The 19,756-nt window shown below is 39.0% G+C and overlaps 1 protein-coding gene across 1 annotated transcript; it reads left to right on the top strand.

Annotated features, from left to right (window-relative positions):
- Nucleotides 1–105: 105 nt before the first annotated feature.
- On the top strand, nucleotides 106–19,751 carry SLC39A9 (solute carrier family 39 member 9). The gene is made up of 7 exons (XM_042047071.1): nucleotides 106–610; nucleotides 4,358–4,466; nucleotides 7,565–7,756; nucleotides 10,191–10,259; nucleotides 11,462–11,547; nucleotides 13,472–13,606; nucleotides 15,317–19,751. The coding sequence occupies exons 1-7, from the start codon at nucleotides 515–517 to the stop codon at nucleotides 15,545–15,547; spliced, it is 918 nt and encodes a 305-aa protein (XP_041903005.1). The 5' UTR covers nucleotides 106–514; the 3' UTR covers nucleotides 15,548–19,751.
- Nucleotides 19,752–19,756: the final 5 nt, after the last annotated feature.

The following is a 19,756-nucleotide window of genomic DNA, read 5'->3' as shown; positions in this document are numbered from 1 at the left end:
TCTTTGCTGAGGGAGCCGCTCTCGGCCCACCGCGGGCCGCCGCCCGCCCGCCATCTTGGAGCCGGGAAGCGCGCGGGGGCGGGGCGGGTCGCGGCCCGTCCCGGAAGGGGAAGCGCTGAGGTGCCACTTGGCCGCCGGGGCAGCGGCTGTGGGTGTGGGGTGGGAGCGCTGGTGCCGTAGGGTCCTCTCGGCCTTGTCTGAGGCTGCCCCGCCGTGAGGAGCCGCCCGCTTGCTCGCTGTCTCCAACCCCTCCCTCCCGCGTGTCCTGGCAGCGGCGCGGTGCGGGTGAAAGTTCCCCCGCCTCAGGTGAGGGCCGCTCCTGCCCCCCGGCCGCCCCCGGGCTGGCCGAACACCCCCGGCTGGGGGTCGAGTCGGCCGCTGTCGCCAGGCGAGAGAGATGGCTGAAAGCCTCTCCTGGGAGCTCGGTGTCTGCACGGGTTGAGGCGTGCGGAGGGGCGAGGTGGAAAAGTTGCTGTTGGATTTCGCTTCAAGGGACCGGACAGAAAGCGGCGAAATGGATGACTTCCCCTCCATCTGCCTGCTGTCCCTGGCCATGCTGGTCGCCTGCTATGTGGCAGGGATTATACCCTTGGCGGTTAATTTTTCCGAGGTAAGACACCTCCGCCAAACTGCTCGTTGGTTGCTAACGGAGAAACCAGAGAGATCTCCCAGTAGGAGTTGGTGCCGTCCCTTTGCAATCCGGCAGCGCTGTTAAGGATGAAGCTGTAACTTAAAAAGTTATGAGTGCAGTATTAATTTTCATTTAAAACTGCTGTGTGAAATTATGTTTGTTTCACAGTGTGTACAGAAGCTATTTAAACTTGCCAGATTTGAGTGGAGTCTCTGTTACGAGTGAAGTCTCAGCATGTAGTATAAGGACATGAATAAGCATGGCTATTCTTAGAAGCTTGTGTAAGAAATTGGTGAAGTCACAGATTATCTCTTATTATGTGCCTGTGGGCTACTCAAATTAAGGCTTTAAAAAAAAATTCCAAGAATATTCTCAGAAAACCTTGGTTCACAGCTTGCACTGTTGAAAATTAAACCTTAGCTTTTTGATTACTGTAGAACTTCAAGTTACTGCCACGTGAAAGTCAATTGGCATTCTTTTGGAAAAATACCTTGGATAACTAAGGTACTGTTAAAGGAGAGGGAGACTTTCCTAGATCGGGTAAGTTTCCAGACAGTATAGGAGTTCCTCATTAATCATATTTGGCTGCGTCTAAGAAATGGTTGTTGAGGTGATGACGATTGTCACAGTCTCTGTAAGTTTCCTAATATCCTCTGATACCCGCGGGTTTTTTTTCGGTCTAAATGATGGTTACTGTATGGAGGTATGGTGTAGTGAGAGTTTAGTTGTTCTAAGGTAGTAAGAGCACTCTTATGAGGGGTGCCCATTTCTCTTGGAAGTAGTGCTACTTTTGGGAAGCAGGGCGCCGGAGGAGAAATGTGCCTTTGTCTTCCATCAAGTCAGAGGGCTGCTTGCACTTGTCCTTTGGTCCCATTATTACTAGGAGGCTTTGGGAGCTGTAGACCCTGAGCAGCATAGAAGGAAAGGCTGTTCATTTTAGGAAAAGTACAACTCAACTAAATGAATTTCAACCTAACAGTGTATTTGGGCATCTTCACATGAACATCAGCAGACTTCTGTTTTGCCAGTGCTTCATCTGATGCTTTGGTGGACCTTGCCTTATGTGTCTTCAGTGTTCTTGCTTCCACTGCCTTGCTCTTCAAAACTCAATTCTGTCCTGAAGCCCACGAAGGGTTTTCTTGCAAATTTGCTGAGGGTGCTGCCTCATGTGCTAATATTGTCTCTTTTTAAATTTAATTTTGCATTTAGTCATGTATGTACTTGATAGTCGCCTGTTAACTCGTAATTTATATTCAGTCTTGTTTGGAGGTAAGGTTCTTGATCTGTCTTTGTGTTTTCTTTGTATAGTTGAATCAGTGGTCTCTTAAACCTTTCTAGGCTTCCAGCAGCTGCAGGAATACAGGTCTGTTGTGGATCCAAAACTGCCTAAGCAGTAATCACATCTTATTAGCCTTTTGTGTGTGTGGTATTTTACCATCAGTACACAAATGTGCAGTCAAGTTTATTGTGGTATCTTAAGCTCTCAGAAATTCTTGACTCGGTTTTACACTTGATTTAAGTCTTTTATTTAAGATATTTTAAGGGTTTGCATGCAATACTGGTTTAAAAGAGCAAAATATCTCTGTCCATGATGTACAAATCCCAGCTAATCCTGGAAGTGTCTAATTAGAAGTTATAATTGTTCCGTTTAAAATTATTGCTTAGGATTCTGCAACAAAGACAATTTCAAACTGAAATGAATGTTTGGACGGTCCATTCTATAGTTTGCAAAAAGTTTTGTGGATGGCCACAGTGAGTAAAAATGCCTCTTCCCACTGGCTAATGTAATGATTGTGTTGAAAATAAAAGTGAATGCTATGCATAAGAGACCCCAGATACTAGAGAAAAATAAATTATTCATTAGTGTTAATACATTCCTTCAGATTATTTTTTTTGCCATGGAATTTATTACTTGTGTTCTGATCTCATGCTGTGTTCTATTGTTTCTATTAGATTAGGGTATTTTTGAAAGTATAAAACTCCAGGAAAGGCAGGTATGACTAAACATGGGTGGTAAAAGGTACAAACTGAACAGAGATTTGCCTTAGTTCTGTGTGCAGAGGTACCCTTTCAGCTTAATCCTAATTTAGAGGACTCAGTTGGTCTAATTTAGGGCTGGGAACAGCACTGTACCAGTTCTGAGGCTATCTCTTAAAGTGTAGTCTAAATGTAAAAAAACCTAAAAAACCCCCAGGAATTGGAGCAGTTTGAATGTTGTGGTGGTGTAACAGAGGCAGAAACTGGGGCCACTTCCTGCTGAAAGCAGGTGTGAGTTTTTGATAGGTCCGAGTAGGAGTTTCAATGTCAAATATTGAGCAGTGGAACAGTTTGCTAATTTGAGGAATTTGAGATTTTTTCCATGGAATTTTAGCACTTTTTACTGTGTTGCTTTTGTTTTTTAACATGCAAATGTATTTAACAGAAATGGATAAAACTATATTACTTTTGCCTATCTATGTAGGCTGTTGTTACTAAATTTCTGTATTCACTAACTATTTTGTACTGAAGAAGATGTGAAGACTTATCTTGTAATGATAACTTGTTAGTCTGTATTACTTTAATGGACCTTTAAAATTCACAGGTGCCAAACTGAAAGCAAGCTATACTCTGTATTTGCAGTTGTAATAAAGCAGTATTCCTTCTGACAATTTTCTCTGTGTTTGTGTATGTATGCAAACGATATAGTTGCAGATAAAAATAATGGTTTTATCCTTGTAAGATACTATATTTTTGCAAAATTACTTTATGAACAGCAGATGTTGAAAATTTATCTTCTCATGTAGATTGCCACTGTATGACAATTTACTAAGTATAATCATTACATACATTAGTATGCAGTGCATGTTTGTGGCAACTTTACACTTTGCATTTTCCCCAGTAGCGCTGCAGTTGTTCCCTTATAGTCACATTTGGCTTGCTTTCAGGAAGCTGATTGTGCATGTCCCTAGTGCCTCCTGCTTCTTCTATGCAAGTGTTGCACATTTCGGTGAGACAGAACAATTTGTCATTACAGTGCATGAAGGAGAATGGATGGCATAATAATGATATGCAACAAGTGGCTTCCTGTTATTCAAATGCTGACCTCTGTCTCTAGGTCCTCAGTAGTTAACATGAGTATTTTGGTGGCACTCAGACTTCATTGAGCATGGAAGATGATGATGGTCCTGCCACAAAATGTTTGCTACACAGTTGTTAGGAGGATCTAAACTCCCATGGTTGCTGCATGTTAGGTGATAGCAGTTCTTACAGAAATTATGAGTAATGGCCTTTGCAAACTGTCATATTTTAGACCCCATTATATGTTTATATATTTGGATTTTAGTACATGGCTTTGACTTTAGCCTGTCAGTGTAGTCACAAGGAAGTGAATTGGTGAATTTATTGGTAAAACAGAATGTAATTAGGTTGAGAGGAAGAGATGTCTAAGCTTTTTGCCCCAAACTAGAATATAACTAGGAAGATAACTCTAAGTAATAGCAGCAAGTACTGATAAACAATGTGTGTTTTCTATTTTTGTTACAGAAATTTTTCCAAAAATATTAACAAAACTATTATTCTTTACTATACTATAAAAACATTAAGTTTATGTGTTGTTGGTAAGGTTTAATTGCAAATGCTCAATATTTATGTAACAAGTAACCCCCTTCCCCAGCCTCTCTTAATAAGGGAGAGTAAAGAAAGCATTTTCATTCTTAAAGATGATACTTGTTTTGTACTTTCTTGCAGGAGAGATTGAAGTTGGTGACTGTTCTGGGTGCTGGGCTGTTGTGTGGAACTGCCTTGGCTGTCATTGTGCCAGAAGGAGTACATGCACTTTACGAAGACATTTTGGAGGGTAAGAACCAAACCCAGATGGCCTCGTTCAAAATAACTTAGGTCGTGGCGTTATGATATACCAAGGCTCCCTTTTACGATTTTTAGCATGAGATTGGTGGAAGAGCTTCACAGCAGCATGACACAAAGCAGGCATGGAAATGCAAAACTACCGTAGGCATATTGCATGTTGAAGGATGTGATCAGACTGTAGATTGATGACTCTTCCTGAGTTATTGAATCATTTGTGTGTCTGGATACTGTACTGTTCATGGAATAACAGCCTTTTATGATAGGTCATGTGTAGTGTTTCTTATTCTGGGGAGAGTGAAATTTTAACTGCCACTGGAACTTCAAAGGAGGTGTAAGGATGCCTTTGGCAGAGAATAAAATTATGGAGTATTTGCTATTTCTTTTTGTAGTTTAGACAGCTTCTCATTAAAGCAATTGCAGGAGGTGTTTTACAGATTTGTATCCCTGCCCTAATAAGAATTTCCTCTGAAGCTGAAGAACATCTTGGAATTAATATACTTAGCTGAAAATTATGGTTGTATAGGGCTAATTCACAGAGTAGCAGGCATTTCTTCTTGGGTGGTGGTGTACATTACATCTCTAAATCTCTGTGTTCAAGCATCCAGTTCCGGTCTACTGTCACTGTCTTCACCACCTCATCATCTCTAATGAAGAGCTCAAAGTGAGCAGAGATTGTGTCTTGCGGGGATGTTTGTGTGGAGCATGTCTTACCGCCTTAATAGAGCTCAATTTGAGGTTATGACATTGTTTTAAATAGCCAGTGCTCATCACCTCTGTTTGGAGCACACTTTAAATTTTGCTTTTGCTTGGAGACTTGTGCTATTAGGTGGCCATTGCATGTATGAGATTTTTCCAGTATTCTCAGAATCAAAAGTTTGAAGGTAAATGGCAATGGCTTGCTGATTGCAGGGGAAAGCACTATAAAGTTGAGGCTGTAAAGAACCTTGCAAACATCTGGTGTAGTGTTGTTGCTGATCTGGGATTGAGAGGTAACTGTAGTCCTTTGCTTTCCTTGTAGTACTGGGTTTCGTGTTTCTAAACTTTTATATTTCATTTTAGTAATACGCTTTAATGTATACTGTTTTAGCTTCCACTAAATTTATGTTGTTCTGCTTAGATTTAGAATAAATGGAAGATAATACATAAAATCATGCTTTATTAAGAAGTGAAAGAAGCTCTGATTATGGTTTTATACTGTACTGTAATTTGTACACTCTGATGTCGGATGTCTCTAATGAGCTGTAGTTGTGGGTTTGCTCTCTATTCAATTTTAATTCTGAGTAGACTAATTTTCTCTTGTAATAGTACAGCTAGCAATGAATACAATTGCTGTGAACATTTGTGGGTTTTAATACTTTTTCACTAAATGGGGCATACTGTTCATGTATGACTCGACAGCTTGTTGTGTAGAGCTGTACGGGCTATAACTTTGTTAGTGTATGGCAGAAAAAGACACTTTCCAGTACTGTAGTAGTAACAGCAGAAGTATTTACCTAGGAAAAAAGAGTTTGTCTGTGAATGGCTTCAGACTTGATGTCTGACTCACAGTATTGTCTAACAACAGTCTATCTGTAAAATTTTTTTTATAATTGCAAAGGGGCAGAATTAATGGGTATTACAGATTTAACTACAAAAAATATTTCTCATATTTTTCTTAGAAAAGTAGGATATTCAAAATCAAACTTAAGACATGAGAACAGCTTTCTCTTTTTTTTTTTTTTTCCCCCAAGTTCATCTGTTTACATAATTAAACGTAGAAAGGTGCAACTAAGGGAAACATTGAGGTATATTAATGTAAGTAGAAAAACAAAAAGAGAGCTTTGTTTTCCCTTTTTCAGGTGTAGCTTAACTGACTGGTTGCTTGCTATCAAGCACTTGCGTGCTTTTCATTGATATGGAAATAATTTACTATTACTTCTGTATTTACCCACAAACTATGGAATAAATAACTTCTAATTTTTGACCTTGTAGGCTGAGAGCAAACAGCATATCATGACTTGGATTATTCTTTGATCATAAACCTGTGTATGAGTGTAGTGAAATCTTGGTTTGGGTACTACCAGCAAATAAAATTCCTTTGCTGACTTCAGTCCTTTGTTTTAGCTGCTGAAACCGTATAACCACTGTCAGAAAGATTGCCCTGAGTTTTACACAGATTTATGGCTTGAAATGATCTGAAGTAAAGTCAGCTTCATAACATAGATGGCAAAAATCTTGTGTGGTCCAAAGTAATTTTATGGATCAATCTTGTTCAGCAAAGATATGTTTGAAATCTTTGCTACCAAGCCCATTCTGATGTGCTTTGATTGTAATAATGGCATTGTGATGTTTTGTACAGTGGGATGAACATAAACTTGTCTCATCCAAGAAGATGTATGAATATTCCAGCAAGATGATGACTTGCTAGAGTAAGTCAAGTTGTTGGTATAAGTTTTTAAAGCTTCTGAAGAGTAGTTGCTGTCCAAAAGACCTTCTCAAAATGAAAAAAGCATGGGCAAGCTTTAATAGCTTGTGTAGGGAAAAGAAACAACCACATATCATTCATCCCTAGGACTTGGACTTTGGGTTTCTGGGATGGTACTGACAGTTGTAGGTCGTTGTGCTTGACTAAGCTATTGTTATAGTCTGTATCAATGGGGTGTATCAATACTAGCTTGTTTGTATCTCAGCATCAGTTAAAGATGGTATTAAATCTGTTATTAAATGGAACCTATTTTATCTCCTCATCCTGTATTTTCTCACTTAAATGAAAATAACGAAGTAACTGCTTGACGGTATCTCTGAATATTGACAAAACTGGCAGCTTCAATTAAAAAAGGAATTATACAGCAATTTTTGTGAATTAATTTGTATTTAAAATGCAGCTTGGCTTATGACATATTAATGCTTTCTTTGCTTTTCCATGCTGAAGATGTATGAGAAGAAACCAGCCAGGCTTTGCTAAGAACACTGTCTATGAAAGACCTTAGACAAGGACTTCTGTATATTGTCCAGGAAAGTGTGAGGGAGGCTTTTGCAGAGGAGGAAAGAAGTGACTATGCCATGTCTAGTCTCCTGTCTCCTAATCTGTTCACTTGCCTTCCACAGGAAAGCATCACCCAGCGAGCGAGAAGCAGCATGTGATTGAATCTGAGATGGTAGTGAAAATCCCAGCTGTACATGAGCATGGCCACGACCATTCCAGGTTGCATGCCTACATTGGTGTGTCCCTTGTCCTCGGCTTTGTCTTCATGCTGTTGGTGGATCAGATAGGCAGCTCTCATGTACACTCTACAGATGGTAAGTAAAGGTTCACTTCAATTAGACTTGCTAATTAGTCTTAATTAACAAGTTGCAGTTTTTATTTTTGAGTGCTACCGGGATTTAATTTGTCCAGTCATGTCCAGAGTTTCAGTAGGTGCTTTAAAAACATAAACGAAGGTTCATGTGAAATGTTTATGCTGGAAATCTATCTCAAAATTGACCATAATTTGAGAGCTTTCCTCAGTAAGATGAAATAACTGTATGAGCATGTATGGTGTGGGAGTGAAGGGTGACTTGACACTTGAGTTATTGTCTGTTTTACAATATCACTCATAGGGGATTTCTTTGGCTCTCTAAAAAACTTCAGGTTAGTCTTATATTTGTTTGTTTTTTCCTACTTGATTGTCGTATATGTAGGTAAAATTTGCAAAGAGCAACAAGTTATCATAAGTAAGGTGGCAGAGATTATTAGATGTAAGCTCTGTAACTGCATAGATGGGCCTCCCATACTAGTCTAGAGCCTCACTTACTTTGAAATACTTTCTGCTTTGTATAAAGATTTGTCAGTTTCTTGCAAGACTCTAAAATTGCCTATGGTTGCCTTTGTTTCCTGCCTGTGACTTCATGCTCAGAGTGTAGCTTGACATGCACCAAAGGTGTTCCGTCATTTGAAAAGGCATTTTATTGCTTTTGGCTGCTCATTTTCACCCACACAATGTCCTCTGATGCTGGAATTTGGCCCTGAAAAACGAAGGAATTGATCTGAAAGGAAAAGTAAAACACACACACGAAGGAGGGGGAATATGTTTTTGCTGGATTCTTGTCAGTTCACAGTGCAACTTGTGCGTATGGGGTGGTACAGATGAAAGGCCAGTGCAGGGCCTATGTCAGCTGTGTGCTCCTGAAGAAGTGTAAATGGAGCCACGGCCATGGGTAGCTGATTTTCAGAGCTGTTCTAAAGAAACAATGGCAGTGAGGATGTTAGGGAGATGCAGGTAAGCAAGGATTCTTTTTCTTCCAAAAGAATTCTTGGTTTGTGTAGGTTATGACCCTTTTCTATGTCTCTGGTCATAGCAAATACCAGGAAAAAACTGACTGTGATCTGTGTTAGAGATACACACTGTAAAATAGAATATTAAGTTTTATCTAGCCTGTACACATCACAGGAGATGTAGCAGTGTTTTGTAATGTCTTTTAAAGAGACTGAAGAAGAACACTTTTCTCTTGAACCAATGTCTTGTAGTTTATTATCTACCGAGTGACTAGAAGTTAGTCTAAACTAGAAAAATTCAGTAGGCCAGAGTGAGGTTATGAAGTCAAATGTGACTCTTTGTGTTTAGTAATGGTAAATCCAGAACAATTGTAAAGGAAATGTTTTTTGTGAGTATCTCCTCCCGTTTGACATGAGTAAACGATTGCTGTCATGCAAGTGCAGCTTATGCAATTAATTAGTCACATAGGCTTCCCTTCATTCAGAAGATCAAGCTGACCAAAGAGAATGCATTAGTTTTTAGCTAGCTTATTTCCCTGATCTGACTCATTGGGAAACTACATGGGTGCCTGGGAATGAAGAGACTGGAGGGCGAGGGGACAGGCGGGAGGAAAGGACAGGACTGGAATTTCTGTTTTGGCATCACTGCAGACTTAGTGAAGCAGCTGTGTAGGTGTGGTTGCAGTTGTCTTACAGACCGCTGGGATAATTCAGTCATGGCTGTTCGAACTGTCTGGAATTAAACAGTTGAATAATAAGATGTTTCTATACTTGTGTAGGGCTTACCCACCCTGCAGCGATTCTTTGTAACAGTTTCACCACTGATTGTGTAGTGGTGGATATTGATATTGCCCTGTTGTGCTGTGTAATGAGCTAACCTGTAAATGTTCAGGCAATTCTGGTCAAACACTGGATCTCAAGCAGCACTGGCTGCACTTCTCCTTTGTGGTGTATAATGTCAAAGGGAAATCTTTGCAGCTGGTGCTGTGACACATAGACTTTATTGTTTACTAGGAACTGCCAGAGAAACACTGCATCAAAAACTGACCCAGACTGTCACCTGAAGGAAACCACAAACATTGAGCTGTGTGGGGACAAATCATCCTTACTCTTGCAGCAGTTCTGGATTCTTGGGATCCAGAAATAGCTTTTCTTTCTCTTGGTGGCACCAACCTTTAACATTTCATTTTAGGAGGTTAAGAATAGTATCTGCTTCGGCCTATGAGAGAGATCCTGCAAATTGCAAAGAATTGTCTACGAATCTGTCACTTGTTTGTTGGCAGAACTTCAGGTGATTTGAAGGTGTTAAGTGTCAAACTATTTTACAGTAAGTCTAATGCAGAAATACAGAAGCTGGTAGTTTTGAGTACAACTGCCTAAGCAGCTGGGAGAGATATGTACAGTGATACTCACAATTATTTTTTCCAGCATAGTTTATTCATTTGATCTCTATCCTAACTGTTCTCATGACTGTTTCAGATCCAGAAGCTGCAAGATCAGGCAATTCCAAAATCACCACAACACTGGGACTAGTAGTGCATGCTGCAGGTAATGCAGTTAATTGTAATTGTTAGTGCCTGTCAAGTACATGCATTGCTGTGTGGGTCATCTTCAGGTGTGATGGAGACACTTGGGTTTTGCTTTTGAAGGTGGCTTTTTATTAAAAAAAAAACAAAAAACAAAAAAACAAAAACAAAAAACCCCAAACAAAACAAAAAAAAAAAAGGCAAGGAGACCTAAGGATCTTCCCCAGATTTAACTGGGTGCTCAGATGCTTCACAGAGTTTTATTTGGATACAGAATTTTCTCTTTTACTCTTTACTTTACTTTTTTATTTTCCCCATCTGAAAGGTTGTGTGATGCTCACTCTCTGCCTCTTCAATTCCTTTGCTAACTCCTTTAGCTGCTAAATTTGAAAACAGGCTAACGTATTTGATGAGTAGTGTGGAACACCTTTGGGTTTGCTTGTTGGTTGATGGTTTTTTTAAAAAAATACTAATTTAAAAGAATGGTACCTTGCAGGGAAAAAAAAGACATTATAAGGTGGAGCACAAAGACTTCACTGAAACACATTTAGGCTGACTTGCAGACTGATTGTTAGGTGTATGTTACAGTCAAGCCATGTTCACATTGTAGTTCTTCACTATATATGTGTAGTATAAATATGATGCATTTTCACGTCCTGCTGAAGGTTGTTGTCTAGATAAGTCAGAAGATGTTGATCAAAAAGATACTTCTTCACTAACCAAAGTGTTTATATATTAAGGAATAGTGTAGTATCCATTTTCTATTTCATTTAGACAGTATATTTATTGTAAGTGATAAAAAATATTTCAATAGTATTTATATTTGAAAAATCATTTAAAGGGTAATAATTAAAATTCTTGCAATGCTTAGTATCTAAAACAGGTTTTTTAATTTAGACAGGAAGTCTCTTTTAGTACAGAAGACCAAAACAACCAAACTTGTTCCTTGTTACTTGAAGGAATGTGTCAACACTGAGTTGATTCCTGGTATGGTTTTTGTGGTTTTGGGAAATATGAGACAGCTCCTGTTGAGGGTTGTCTGATACTCTGAAATGTTATGGCTTAACAAACAAAGGCAAGTGAATCCTCCATTGGGTTGCTATTGTTAATGGCAGTTTTCAGTAACAGAGCTTCTTAAATCAACATGTTTTCTACTGTCAGCCTTTGAGGGGATGGGGAAGCTCATGTGGAGGAATAATCCATGAATCTGCACTCCTTTTTCAGCTGATGGTGTTGCATTGGGTGCAGCAGCTTCTACTTCTCAGACTAGTGTCCAGTTGATAGTGTTTGTTGCGATTATGTTGCACAAGGTGAGTTATCATCAAAAAAATCTTACTTGTTCTTCAAAAGACTGTTAACACTCACAGGAATTGCTAAAGATCTACAGTTTCATTAGTGACGTAATACAGAAGTGTTTAGTGCCATTGAAATGAAGAGGTTAGTACAGTGTCAAGGACCAAAAAGCACAGGTATGAGGTATGATAGTAGAGCACATGATTGTTGCTAAGTCTGAGTGGAGTGCAAATGAGAGAGAATTCTGACTGCCTACCGCCTCCCTTGGTTGCGGAAGCTGGGAAAAGTCTCCCAAAAATAGGAAGAGAAGAGTAGCTCATGAAGAAGTGTGTCAGCTTCACACTGACTTCTGAAGCTAGTGTGGTAGTGTTTATTTACCGAACAAGAAAACCCTAGATTACTACTGCTGCAAGAGACATATTCAGAGAAGTTCTAAAGGGTGAGGCACAGAACTATATGCTAGTGCATTCAAGGAGGGAAAGCAGTTTTATGCTGATTACAACAATCTTTTGGTTCTGTGATGTTCATCAGAAAATGGGGAGGATATTTGTTGTGAAGGGTTTTAGTGTTTAAAGGGTTAGTCTTTTGAAACCACTGAATATCAGAGTACTAAATTACAGCTTCTGGTTACCTCTGTTGTAGTAGCTTCAACATCACTCATACCATTTCTGTAGGAGAACAAATCTTTTGCTGATGGTAACAAGCAAACAGTGGCTCTTGAAGATGGGGGTGATCTTTGCTTAATACTTGTGTGAATACTTGTGTGAATACTTTGCTTAATACTTAATACTTGTATATTGGCTATATAGGCTCCAAACATACATGTGCAGATGAAATTTGCCTTATGGTAGCATATGCACAGATTACAGTGGTTAGTTGTAAATTTATCAGAAATCTTGCATAATTACATGTTCAAAATGTTAGGAAATGCATATCTATTATGTCTTTTCTTTGTTCATGCAAGAAATTGTGGTTTACATAACTTTTTTTGAGGGTGGCAATGTCACTGTCATCTCTTAGAGCTTAACTTATGGCTATTGTCAGGTGAAACTTGCTTTTGTTATTCTTAATGTTCAAATTAACTGACTTCTGAAATTGTACAATTTTAGAGGAGGAAAATTTCTCCTATGAATATTTGGTATTAGAAGAGAAAATTATTTCTTCTCTGGTATCTTTTTTCTGTTCTTCTGATCCTGATTGATGCTTTTTTCTTTCTCATCTTTTTTCACTTATGATTTCCTTCTAAGTTTTAAAAAAAAAAAGGATTCTCTGTATAAAAATGCTTAATGTATTTTAGTTTTATGTGTTACCTCAGAAATGTCAGGGTGGATTGCTATTGTCTTTTTGCAAGAAAAAATATAGTAAATTCGGTGTGTGAGTAGTAGGACATCTATGCCTTTTGGATAAGAAAGTGGATACCAGCAGAGGGAAAAGGAAGTATTTGTTTGCTTCCTGGTGAGAAGAGGAATGAACTAATCAAAAGAGCTCTTAAGTCTTTGTTAACATGGAGGCTGACTGTTACCTGTCTTTGGGCAATTGTTTCCCTCCCCATGTTAATTGTAGAATTTTTCTACTGCAGATGAAGAACCTGTCTATCTAATGTGTGATAGTAACAGGACGAAAAGAGAAATGACCTAAGTTGATGGAGTCTTAGGGATTATAGCGATGACTCTAGTCAAAATGAATATTTTGGTATTTATAATGACTACACAAGTACGTGTTTTCTCATAGCCAGAACATGAGTTTCCATTAGGTTCCGTTATTAAGATGGGGCAGTCTGCAGAATGCTCTAGATTTGGGTTAGCTGCAGCATGCTAGTGCCTGCCCTGAATGTCTTCCAGTTCAGTCCATTTCAATGTAGTAAGTCATATTTCAACCTTTTCTCATCTTTCTGGGGGTTTTAGAAGGTATTGTATTAGCAGTGAATATTGTTTTTTGCAGGCACCAGCTGCCTTTGGCCTGGTTTCCTTCCTGATGCACGCTGGGCTAGAACGGAATCGAATCAGAAAACACTTGCTGGTCTTTGCGTTAGCAGCACCTGTTATGTCGATGGTGACATACTTAGGGCTAAGCAAGGTAGGTCCGTGGTTTTGTTCTGCCCAAAATCTAGCTTAGTGGTGAAGTTTGGGGAAAGGACTGTGATATGAGTTGCACATTACATAATTCCAAACTGCTTGAAAAATTCAGCAGAACGAAGATTTAAGAAAAGTTGATGAGAAGGTAGCAATATAAATGCACAAAAGAGATAATAATCCATGTTTTTCCATCAGAGTCAGTGACGTAACTCCTTTATAGAGTTTGGTATAGCTTTTTTTTTTTTAGAAGTCTGATTTCTGTGTTTTATCCTTTCTGCTGCTCCCCACTGAGAACAATTTATTCATATACCAGGTTTTAGCTGATGCCTATTTAAATAAGTAATTTTCAGCATTGTGGCATGCATTCTTCTTTTAATATGCAGGTAGGAAATAATCTCCTCTGGATTCCCCCACCATCCCAGAAGTGGTCCTTTATATTCAAAGTCTGTGTCAGAAGTTGAGTCCTCAGCTAGAACAGTCTTTTTGCCTTATTCCATAAAGCATCGTTGTGTTTTGGGTCTGTGCAACAAATGGCCTGTGAAATGGAACACTGCACATGAGTTTATCATCTTTGTCCAAATTAAATGTTTCTGCTTCTCATAGCATATCCTGGGATGCTCCTCTGTTTCTGAACTACAGTGTGTCATGCTGGTGACGTGCTATGGTGGCGTGTTGTAAAGGATATAACATGTGATCTCACAAAACTCAAGGCATGGGAGGAAAGATTAAATAAATCATCTGGGATAATCCTTTACTTTAGCTGGATAGGATTTATATTTGACATTACAGTACAAGAGACAGCAGAAAAAAAGGTTGCGTTTGTAAATAGAAAAGAGAATTCTCTTTGAGCACTCTTTTGAAGTGTTCTCAAAGGGTTGGGTTTACATTTTGCCCTTCAGAAAGAACAGAGAATTGATAAGGCATCAGGGCTGTCACTGTGGTTTTATAGGTCCAGCTGATGTATCTTTCTCTGGAAAAATGACCTGAGAAATAAACACAAGAACTAAGATTACACCTGAGTTGGAGAGCATTCAGGAAGCATTTGAATCTGATATGTGGGTTTGCATTTCACTGCATTTACTGATGTGCAGCATATCTTAATCCTATTATGGAGGTGAAGGGGTGCTCAGTTTTGATGCAGAAGACACGTTTCTTCATGCAGTTTGCATGGAAATCCTGGAAGAGTTCTGGGTGTTTACGTCTACATACAAATAAAATATTGAATGAGTGATGTTTTGGGACTTGGTTCCAAAGAGCAGTGGAGCAGATATTTAAAGGCTAACATCTTATTTGAACCCCTTGTTTAAAGTCAATCTTGAGCATCCTCCCTAAAATTTGTGGCTTTGCAATATGAAATTTATTTTTTTTTCAAAACCTGTTTGGTATGTTGGCTGTGACATGGTCAAATAAGATGCTTCAGCAGACTGTGACTTTCTTGCTTTTCTGAGGGTTCTTTTGTAAGGGTTTTTTCTTTTGTAAGTCCAAAGTGAAGTGACTAGGAGGAGGGGTGTCTTTCTGCTCCCCCACAACTTTAGAGTGCCAGTTACTACATGGAAGGTGCAAAACACTAAAGTCATGCTAAGCCATTGTCATTGTGAGACAGGGAGAGTTGATAGAAATCCTTCTGTGCTTGGATACTGAGCGAAATTTTTTTTATTACTGATTGAAGAACTTCTGCTTATTCTCACTTTTTTTGCTGTTTGTGTTTCAGAGCAGCAAAGAAGCCCTTTCAGAAGTCAATGCCACTGGAGTTGCTATGCTGTTTTCTGCTGGGACTTTCCTTTATGTTGCCACAGTTCATGTTCTCCCAGAAGTAGGAGGAATTGCTCATAGCCACAAACCTGAATCAACTGGAGGAAAAGGACTCAGTCGTCTGGAGGTGGCAGCCCTAGTATTAGGATGCCTTATTCCTCTAGTTTTGTCCATTGGACACCATCACTAAACGCTCAAATTTCACTGTTCTCCTCCTCTATAAGACATGAGCAGTAAATGTCTGCTGCTCCCTTTATCATTCTTTTACCCATCATTCATCCCATCTACTTTATGGAATTCAGAGGGAATCTTGATTGCAAAATGAGGAATACTGGGAAAGTTTTTAGTGTAGCAAAATGTACTTTGGCAGCCGGACGCAAATTCTATGTAACTTTCTTTTCTGAAGACACTTGCTATTTTAATTGTTACTTCTGGCCCTATTCTCAGGGAAGATGGAACTTGAAGTTTAAGAAAGGTGAGCAGGGAAGAACATAGCGACTCATCGTGAAATTGCAATCACCAAAGTATTCTGCAGTTCAACTTTTGCAGCTGAGAGCAAAACCCAAGGATGGCTGCGTTGTGAGAGGTTGAAGTCTCACTAATGAAGAAGGGGGTTCTCCCCCATTGGTTCTACATTGTCCTGGCAACACGATTGGCCCTTGTGATGCTTGTCACTAATTGTATTGCAGAAATGGCCTACACTGGGAACTCTGGATAACACTGCTATTGTCACAGAAGTGTCACTTGATAGGAAAGAAATTATGTAGACAATGTGTAGGATTAGAGTAAGAAATCAGCTGGTTAAGAAAGTGCAAATGAGTTTTGCAGTGTATTCCATTGTTTGACGAAGGATAGAAGCAAGGAGAATAGTGTTTTGATTGTTTATTCAATTGTTAATAAATTCTAAAAAGGCATTGTTTCTTGGGAGATAGTCTTCTGCCAAGTCAGTCAAGTGTTAAGCACCAAAAATGTCAGCAGGAATTACATATTGGCTACTGTGATACACTACTGCTTCTGTTGAGAGAGATACCCATAGTGCTGCTTGAAATAGAGCTGCTCTGGGCTCTGAGGGGTGGAAATCTGATGGAGACAGCTGTTGAGGGACCAGAGAACTTTACTAGCTCATTTTCAAAAATCTGAGCTGCTGAAATCAGTAGGGGGCTGTGTGGGTTTTTCACTAAATAAAGGTATTATGGCTAACAAAACAAGATGTTTAGTTAAATATTAATGCTGCAGATAGAATACAAAGTGTTTCTAAAGCAGTTCTGAACAAAAAAACCCCACAAACCCACAAACAAAAAACCCAACTGGTGGATTCCCAGTGAACCTGTTAGACATTTTGCTTTTCCTTTGGGAATTGTTCATTTTCCTCTTACTGATAAGCATTAGTTTTGGTGAATCTACTGGACAACTTTCTGCCAATTGCTGATGTCTCTCACTGCAGAAGAGTGGTAAAAGATCCCTCCATTTCCAAGGCACAGCTTTGTCTTATCAGGCACCATTTCCCTTATGCAAAACATGTTATACTCTAATAACTGTAGTGCATTGAAAAGTCAGGAATGCTTGACATGCACAGAATCAGCATAAAATTCTTTCTTTAGGGGAAAACTTTTTAATGCTGTACCCCTTTTAAGCTATACTTTGTCTGCACTTTTGAAGATAACATTGCCAAATATATTTTTCTTTTTTCTTTTTGGTTTTTTTAAACAGAATTTTGAAGTCTTGATATATCTTCTCAACTGAAGTGCTTCTTGTTTCTATTTGAATGAGTGTGACTGTTTTTCATGCCATTTGTTAGTTAAACTGCACAGCCCATTGTGCCTCATAACTTCTTTACATTTTTGTTATCGTCCTGTTTGTCTGTTAGTTCAGAGGGTAATGGGTATATGGCCTGGCTCTTGGACTAGTGGTGGCTTTGTCTGTTGGCTCTGTAACAATATGGATGTATCCCAGGATTGAACCTAGTATTGATTCCCAGGAGTGCTTGTTCATTTGTGTGTTTTACTATATAAGATCAATGCAAAATTACTAGAAGTCATATTTTCCCATAAGACAGTATTTTCAGATAGAATTAGTGCTTTGGGCCTAAACAAGCATTTTTTAATATGAGACCTTAATATTGTGTTCTGAAAAGCCACTGCAAAATTAGTGATGTGGATGGGATCCTCTTCTGTGTGTTTTTCAATGGTGTTGTCTGTTTGTTTTGGTTTGGGGATTTTTACAGCATACATAATGCAACTGGTAAGTGACTGGTTTAAAAAGTTCAGCAGGACAGGTTCCTAACACATGCAAATGATACACGGGGCTGTTTACTCCAGAGTTCTGTTCTTCCTGATTTCTCCCTAATTACCTTCTTCCTTGATAATCTCACTATTTTACCACGTTTAATCTTTCCACATAACCGTTTCCAAAAGCTGGAGGGTTTGCAAGAGCAGGAGATAGCTTACTGCAGCACTAGGTACTTGCATTTCATAAAGCAGTAAGTTTTTATTCTTTAAACTTTGTCCTATCACTTGCATGTGCACCCCACCCTGGGAGTTGACATCCTGAGTGCATTCCCCTTCAGCCTCACTTTGTGTATAACAATAGCAATGGTTTATGGAGGTAAGGTCCCATTTCATGGTTTCATGCCTTTTGTTCCCGGTTGAAGCATGTGGGTAGTACCTTTTTACATGGACCAGTGTGTATTGGTGAGGATGTGGCAGCCAGGCTTTTCACTGCTGACATAACCTCTGGCACATTAATCATAGGTGCCACTGCTGAGAGGTCTTGTCATCTTTCCATTTTCCTGTCCTTCCCATCATGTTTCCAGTTTCTGGGGCAGCCATCAGAAATAGTAATACTCAGTTTAATGATTCATGAAGTATAGAGGCCAAGTTATAGCAGCAGGTGAGGGAATTTGAATTAAAACATTGGCAACTTAAAATTGGCACAAAAATTCTGAAAACATACTTTTCATGTTGGCATTTGGTTGAGTGATGGAAGACTTATGTGATTTTTATTTTTTCTTCTACCCATTTAGAAGTATCAACAGCATTTTGTTTTGGCTGCCTGTTATCTCTGTTGAATTATTATTTTCAATTCTGTAAGTGAAACTGCAGTGACTAAAGAAGCTTTTGGTTATATTGATATGGAGAATGTAAAATTTTATATTATCAAACCTTTCCAAATTTTTAGTACCAAATGGAGGATTATTTTCTTGAAGCAGAGTATTTTAATGAGTTAAATTAAATGGTCCATTTTATTATAGCCCTTTCTTTCTACCTATCTCCCCATCTGTCACAGTAAATCCAAGCATTGCGTGTAGTCAGGGCCAGCTGGTATCATTTTCTACTTCTCAGGAGACCTTGGTGCAAACAAATTCCTCTTACTCTCTCTGTAACAGCCCTCTCTGCCTGGTTTTTTTTCTGTGAGGTAGGTGGCAGTAGGTGTAGCAGGTAAATGCTTAAACCGAGTGCCAGCCATGTCCCCCTTTCCTTCTGTAGGTCCCTCTAGGAAATCCATAATCTCATCACCTGTTTCTTTTCAGTTAATGGTTTCTTAATTGGCAATAGGAATTGGACTAAAGCTGTCTCTGTTGATCCTGATGTCTTTAGGTACTTTCCCTACTGTTCTAATGCTTTTATTGTTCCTTATATAAAGAAGGGAAGTATTTCTTTTTCAGTACTCAATGGCAGATGCAGAAGCTGCACTGACATTAATTTAAGTAAGGATGGCAGAGCTGTCACACCAAGACAGGATTTTTTTATTGTTGTGGCTTGTCAGATGGCTGGGTGTTAGACACAGAAAACCCACTGTTGACTAAGAACCATTTCCAGGTGGATTATATAGAAGGCTAATCTTACCCGAGAGGCCCAGGAAAACCACCGTGTTTATTCAGGAACTAGTTCAGAGCCTTCAAAGAGCTTTTGACAGTAGCAGATGTGTCCATGTGGTATCAGCTGATTGCAGAAAAGAGAAAGATGATGTGGAATAAATGTTCCTGCTGCTGCCTTCACGTTCTGTGCTGGGACTTGGGGAAAAGAAAAGTATACTTGTATTCTTTTGAGGGTGGAAGGAGGAGGAGTGATTGCAGTATGGTGGGAAAATTTATGATGAATATCGGATTCTTTATCACAAATTTCAGATTCCTGTTCACATCAAACTTCTTTTAAAAATATTTTTTTTTCCTTAGCAGCCTTGGCTTTCCAGGGAAAAACATTGTGTGGTCATTGCTGTTTACCTGACTCCATGTATGGAACTGTAATTTTAATGTCTTTTTTCCAAACAGTTTGTACACAAAATCATTCCATGAATGGCTGCCTTATAATTTTTCCACTTTAATTGTGAATGGTTAAAATAATATTGCCGTTTTCAATTTGTTTTATTATATTAAATTTTTACTAGGTGCAGTGCTTTG

This window comes from Corvus kubaryi, unplaced genomic scaffold (genome assembly GCF_017639235.1).
Source record: "Corvus kubaryi isolate FWS band 111438036 unplaced genomic scaffold, C.kubaryi_AGA036_p1.0 66, whole genome shotgun sequence".
Taxonomy (NCBI): domain Eukaryota; kingdom Metazoa; phylum Chordata; class Aves; order Passeriformes; family Corvidae; genus Corvus; species Corvus kubaryi.
This window is presented reverse-complemented; position numbering and strand designations above follow the sequence as displayed.

What these genes read in the sequence shown, in the direction of transcription:
- SLC39A9 (XM_042047071.1), top strand. Translation starts at nt 515, where the DNA reads ATGGATGACTTCCCCTCCATCTGCCTGCTGTCCCTGGCCATGCTGGTC. An exon ending in TGGCGGTTAATTTTTCCGAG is followed by an intron (nt 611 to 4,357) that starts GTAAGACACCTC and finishes ACTTTCTTGCAG; the next exon opens with GAGAGATTGAAGTTGGTGAC. An exon ending in TTGCGATTATGTTGCACAAG is followed by an intron (nt 11,548 to 13,471) that starts GTGAGTTATCAT and finishes TGTTTTTTGCAG; the next exon opens with GCACCAGCTGCCTTTGGCCT.